This window comes from Misgurnus anguillicaudatus, chromosome 21 (assembly GCF_027580225.2).
Source record: "Misgurnus anguillicaudatus chromosome 21, ASM2758022v2, whole genome shotgun sequence".
NCBI classification, from domain to species: Eukaryota; Metazoa; Chordata; class Actinopteri; order Cypriniformes; family Cobitidae; genus Misgurnus; species Misgurnus anguillicaudatus.
Genome location: NC_073357.2, coordinates 21,341,852 through 21,348,378, shown reverse-complemented (window position 1 = coordinate 21,348,378; position 6,527 = coordinate 21,341,852). Strand labels below are relative to the sequence as shown.

Genomic DNA, 6,527 nt, shown 5'->3' with positions numbered 1-6,527 from the left:
ATATGTCATTTAAGACAGTTTTTTTGTGCTCTATCCCCCCCACCCTTTATGCCTATTCACTGGCAATTTTGCAGATATTTTTTGTGTATTGAGTAGTTCTAAAACAACAATGAAATCATAATTGTATTACATTAGGCTACACTATAACCCAAATCATTTTCTTAAAACATTTACTTAGTGAAAACTACTTTTACAGATGAGTAGCTTCCCTGTAGTTAAACTACTTTTACTGATAAGTAGCTTGTAGCTTATCTAACTACAGTTTCAAAGTAGCTTCCCCAACATCGCAGAGGTGTTCATTAGACAAAATCAGTTGATTTGCTCTGCCATCTGTCAACACATCAGCTCCCCCAGTCACCACAGACAGTTTCCTTCTGGTGTGCTAAGTGTCTCCTTCTTCAAAATGCACCAATGCAGAGAAAACATGTATCCTATAACTGCAATCGTTCTTCTTGCTATTGGTGGTAAATATTTTTTGTGGTCTACTAGTGTATTATTCTTAATGTATTATTAAATCTTAAAAAACTTTATTAGTAATACATGAGCTTTAATTTTAGCTTTTTTTATTTGGACATTTTTACAGGTTGCATCACAGCCCATATCGTAGACCAAAGAAAACCTGTGCAACAAGCCAAAATTGGAGAGAATGTAACAATGGAGTGCTACTTTTCTAATAAAGATTTTAACCTCATTGTGTGGTATAAGCAGGTAGTGGGAAAGCCACAGCCTATAGTTATGTCTTACAATTATGGCAAAAATGTTCTGTTTCTTAAAGGCTTTGAGGATGGACACTTCAGTGTCACAGCTGGAATTGAAACTTACAATCTAAACATTTTCAAAGTAAAACTAGAAGATGTAGCTACTTATTACTGTGGAGTGATAAAGACAAATGCATTGGCTTTTGGCTTTGGAACATTTTTGATGATAACCGGTAAGTAGCGTTTATTACAGTTTTATTATTGTAATACTTTGCATATTATATGTTTCAAACATCACATTCAGTCAGACAATTGTCTAATTTCAGAACTGACCATTATGTTTTGGGTTTCATTTTTTTTTTTAAGGAAAACAATTAGATACAAGACGAATTCTACAGCAACCTCATTTAACATTTCTTTATCTTGGCGATAACATCACTTTGAAGTGTACAGTAAAATTCATGGAGGAGAAAACATGTTCACAAAACAATGTCTACTGGCTCAAACAAAGTATAGCAGAAGTTCAATCCAAAAGCAAAAAGTCAAAAAGTTATATAGATAGAGCTTATTTTATAATGACTGCTGAGCTTGGTGCTGTTACAAAGACATGTATCTACAATTATACAATAACAAACCTCACAATCTCCAATGTTGGGACGTATTACTGTGCTGTGGATGTAGATGGAGAAATTATAATCGGAAATGGAACTAAGATCAGTATCACTGACATGGGTAAAATGTTTGGTACTTTCTAGTGCAATAAAATAATTGTTACATTAACACATCTCAACTTACAAAATGTAAGTTGTTTTGACATTTTGCCAGGGTATAACCATCTTAAATATGTGCTTTGCAGATCAGAAGGGTACAAATCTAGTATCCTTCATCTTGCTGTCTTCAAACATTGTTTCTCTGATTATTACCCTAGTTATAATCAAAAGCAAATATTTTTTGCAGGTAAGCTTCTTCTGAATTAATAATGCAAGTTGTATGTTGTCTGGTCCAAGTTTATTCTTCTATTACCTTAAAGGCTTAATTATTGTGCATCTTGCTCTGTTCAAATAAAAATGATATACAGTAGTTTTGGGCATTAAAGTCAGAAGTGAATCACAAGTGAAAGATGTTAATCACATCTTAATGTAAAGATTAGTAATAATGACATGGTTAATATAACATCTAATTAAGTACATTTTATGTAAGTAAACAGTATATAACCTTTTCTTTAGCTATGACTGAATGGTAGAGGAGATATTTATTGAAAATTACATAAATCAAGCAGCTACAGCATTGTCAGAAATAAAGGTCAGTTCCAAGCTGGCACTGGGGGACTACCATTTTAAAAGATCCTAAATATGTACCATTTAGAAACATACAGTATATACATTTTGTACCAATATGTACCTTTGAGATACTAATGTGAGATCCTTAGGAGCCAGCGTTTTGGTCACATACTGTAGCAGTGCAAACAATTAAACCAATTTGTATATGTTTAAAATGATAAAAGTAAAACTTTTATGAGCTGTGTCTAATGGTAACTTTCTTCCTAATAGAATGGAAATAACACAGCTGTGGATTCGGCTCATGTGGACATCAGTTAACAACAAGAACCATTACGTTCAGAGATGGTAGAGGACATTGATTTACTAAACACACAGAAACCTACTCTGAAAAACTGGGGGGAAATGGAGTGTACACTGGATGACATATAAGATCGGCTTAACTCATTTTGTATATATGAATAATTCTAAATGAAAAAACTAAAATGATCATTCCCTAATTATTTTTCTGACTGTATATGTCAATGCCTACATAGTAAATAAAGGTGATATTTTGCCCAAAATGTTTAATGTAAACGATTGCCTCTAATTATTAATTACATAAAGGTATTCTGAATAGTCACTTTTATAAGTTATGCATGCTGATGTATTATGTTTAAAAATGGAAATGCTAAATATAAAAAATGAAATGCAATAGTTCAGGAAATTTAAACACCAAATGGGCATAAAGGAATGAGTAAAAATAATAAAACTAATAAACTAATAAAAATAAACACACAATAATATGAATCACATCAAAATTAAATTTCTATGAAAAATATTTCACACCTCAAATCCAAAAGAATGAACAAATAAACAAGAACTCAATTTCTAAACAGTCCTACAGCGCAAACCTTTAAGTAGAGGGAGATTTATGCCCAATCAATCAATCAATCAATCAATCAATCAATCAATCAATCAATCAATCAATTTGGCTCCTGCGATGGGTAGGGGGGGGTCTCATCCCTGTTCGTTGAGCTGACTAGATGAACCAGTTGTTGCCAGTGCTGACGGTCTTGTGCCAGCTGCTCTGCATACTCTACATCAACTCCATGTTGTTGTAGGTCGCCCGCAAGGACATCAAGCCATCGGGTGCGAGGTTTACCTCCTGGTTGTCACCAGCCTGTGGCCCTCGGATACAATTGGAAAATAGCTCTCATGGTCAGAAGGGAGGCGGAGGACATGGCCGAGCCAGCCAGCGGGTACAACATTGTGTGGCCAGGGAGGATGCTCTGGGCTGGCACATGTGGGCTCTAAGAATTGGGGCCACCTGATGTTCTCAATGGTTCTGAGAGCCCTGCTATCAAAGCCATCTAATCTTGCAGCCAGTGTCTTGTTTAACCCTCTGGGGTCCGACCATTTTGGGACACTGGCAGAGGTTGTGACATGCTCTTACATTTGGTCTTCAGTTGCTTTAAAACATAATAATGGCATAAGTGTCTTATAACACTGCGTTCAGCACAAACTGGGCCACAATATTATATGAGCTACATGTATGTACATGTTTGTATTTTTGAGAGAAAAATGTTTATGCATGGTTTTTAAAAAAACAACATTTTTAAGTCACTGATACAAGTCCACAAAACCTATACTAAACATGTTTTAACAAGCCTTTTCTGAACAGAATCTAGTAGAGTTTTTTCTTTAAAACGATGTGAAAATCATTCTGCCTACTCATTCACATAAAACAAAATATTGATTTAGAAATTGTAATTTTTTTTAGAGGGGCTGTATGCGAAAAGGATTGATTGACAGCTAGCAAACAAAGACTCGCATAATGAGCTGCATAATGAGCCTTTAGGCACTAATGTGGGAGCGAACTACAGTAAAGAAAGTGAGGAGGACAAATAAATGTATACATGTTTGTTTGTGGTTTATTAAGAAGTTAACAATATAATCAAAATAGAAATGAAGGTCAGTAGGACATTTTCAGTTTATTTGGAAACAAACCCTATTCAAAAACTTAACTTGTATAAACTAAGAAACTGATAAACAACAGAGCTGTAAACTTCATGTGGCTCATGTTACCATATAACTTTATGTCCAAAAAGTGTGAATATGTTTTTTCACTTCATAGTTTTGTACTGATGAGAGGGATGCAGACCTCTAAGAGGTCAAACAGCTTTTAGCATAAATTGTCCACAGAAATACCACATAAGCTTAACGTAACATACATACTGTAACTCGGTGGTTTTCAAACTGGGGGCCGCAAGATGGTGCCAGGGGGCCCCAGTTTTATGACATTTTATGAAATACATTAATTTATCATGAATTCTGTGTAATTAAACCTAAAAAAATAATGCTACTAACCAAAAACACTACTTTTTGTATAATTTAATGTTTTTTTTTTTTATTAAAATGTTAAGTTTTAGAACAGTTTTTTTGTCACAAATTTTCTTTGGGGGCCGCGAAGGAATGCACTGTACACAAGGGGGGCGGCACGCTGAAAAAGTTTGGGAACCACTGCTATAACTGATGGCTAAATATCACTGATAGCGCTACATTCAGATAAACTATCATGTACATAAACTAAATTCAGAACATCTCAGATAAACATACATCTGCAGAGATTAGTTTTAAAAAAGTTGTTTTCAGATGCCCATTCCCTTATCATCTAGCTTCTGTTTATAACGCGTTTCTGTAAGCACGTTATGGTAGAGAAATTTTGAGTGTTTTATCTTAAGCTTAGTATAAATGTTTTATATAAAGTATACTTTTAATGTGTTTTATGATTGTCTAAATCAGGGCTAGTCAACTGGCGGCCCGCGGGCCAAGTGCGGCCCGCCAATCATCTTTATCCGGCCTGCCGGTCACCTTTGGCCGTTTCTCAATCGGAAGGCTGCAGCCTCCGGAAGTCGCATATGCAGACTGCATTCGTCATCAAGTTTAAGTTAACTGAGCATTACATTCACGAATCATAAGCATATTACAACAATTTACGATTAACTAAGAATAATAGTCAACTTTATACTTGTTAAAATTCTGAAATTAGACTTAATGACGTATGCAGCCTCAAAATGCGACCTCCGGAGGCTGCAGCCTTATTGAGAAACGACCATAATCTGATTTAAATTCAGCGTGGTTACTTTTACCTTTACACTGTACAAGACAACACAGAAAGGGGCTGTGCGGGTACGTAATTATCTGATCCAATTCGAGCTTTGGGTGCATTCAAGAAAATAAACTTATGCGACTACACCCATACTACATACACCGCATGTGACGCGGCGACCGGAAGTGATGTACTTCAGTGTGTTCCAATCAAAACTGTGTGCAAAGTTAAAATTATTAATTATTTTTTGTTTTACTTTATCAGTAACACTTGAATACTTTAATTACTGTAAATTATTAACTATATATATATTCGTAGATTAAAGGTTCTCTCCCATGACAGATTTACGATTAAACTACATTTTCGTTACGACTGCCACTAGGGGGCGAACTCCCGACAGTTATATCTGTATGTAATGTACAATGGAAAGGCTGTTTAGCCTATGTATCTATAAAATATTAAAAAAGAAAACATGTAGTGCAATTTTAGTCATTAGGAGAGGACTGGCTATATGTTGTGAATACTTGACATGTAACAATTAATGAAAGTTAAACAGTTATAAACAAAATATGCTTAGGATTGTTGATTTTTTACACTTTTACTATTAACATTTGGCTCTTACATGTTAACCTGCAATTGTTTTTAAATATTAATTAAGAAAATATGAGTTTTCAGTAATTAAAAGGCTTTTAATTTCAATTTTTTTGAAAATGCATGTTTTTAATATGTTTTTTTTTTCAAATATACTACAACAAAAGTAACAAAAATGACAACAACACACACATATATGGTAAAAGTAAAAATATATCAAAAATAAAAATAGGGGTAAAAGTTTGGCCCGCGTCATATTTACGATTTTAAAATCTGGCCCCCAAAGAAAAGTAGTTGAAGACCCTTGGTCTAAATGAATTAAATTGTCTCTCTGTTGCTTGCACATGACAGTGTTTTTCCACAGCTAGGTCCGGATGGGGGACGTGTGACCTTGGTAAGAATAGCATTGTCATAGTCATTGTCATCATCATTTTACCAATGCAGGTGTATACACCCTATGACCAGTATTGTGTTTCAAGCTGTCTGCACAATTCTTTAATAAAAAAAACAAACACATCGCATATGGCAACCATGTGCGCGAGTACTCGCGTCTCCGCCTAAACAACGCGGCGCTCATAAAAAAATGTGTCACGTTTAAAGCGCAATATATGGAATTGCGTTGCATGTAAACAATGGAATCATACTACAGCGCACAGTTAAAAGACCTTGCAGTGCAGCCTTACTCAAAGTTGCCATGAACGATACGAAAGTGAATTACTGTGTCTAACATTGTACAGCATGTAAAAGTTATCCGCCATTACGTGAGATCACGCGTCCTCATATGTAAACAATATATCGAATCATATAACAGCACATGCTTAAAAGACCTTGCAGTGCAGCCTTACTCAAGGTTGCCATGAAGGATATGAA

General features: G+C 35.0%; 1 protein-coding gene across 1 annotated transcript; it reads left to right on the top strand.

Moving 5' to 3' along the window:
* The first annotated feature begins 599 nt into the window (after positions 1-599).
* Positions 600-5,828, top strand: LOC129415491 (uncharacterized). Its single transcript, XM_055169822.2, has 3 exons — positions 600-931; positions 1,065-1,430; positions 5,409-5,828. The coding sequence occupies exons 1-3, from the start codon at positions 655-657 to the stop codon at positions 5,480-5,482; spliced, it is 717 nt and encodes a 238-aa protein (XP_055025797.2). The 5' UTR covers positions 600-654; the 3' UTR covers positions 5,483-5,828.
* The last annotated feature ends 699 nt before the right edge of the window (positions 5,829-6,527 follow it).

Bases quoted from the DNA above. Each gene is read 5' to 3' on its own strand.
- LOC129415491 (XM_055169822.2), top strand. From the start codon at position 655: ATGGAGTGCTACTTTTCTAATAAAGATTTTAACCTCATTGTGTGGTAT. The intron at 932-1,064 runs GTAAGTAGCGTT...TTTTTTTTTAAG, and splicing joins AACATTTTTGATGATAACCG to GAAAACAATTAGATACAAGA. The intron at 1,431-5,408 runs GTAAAATGTTTG...CTCCCATGACAG, and splicing joins GATCAGTATCACTGACATGG to ATTTACGATTAAACTACATT.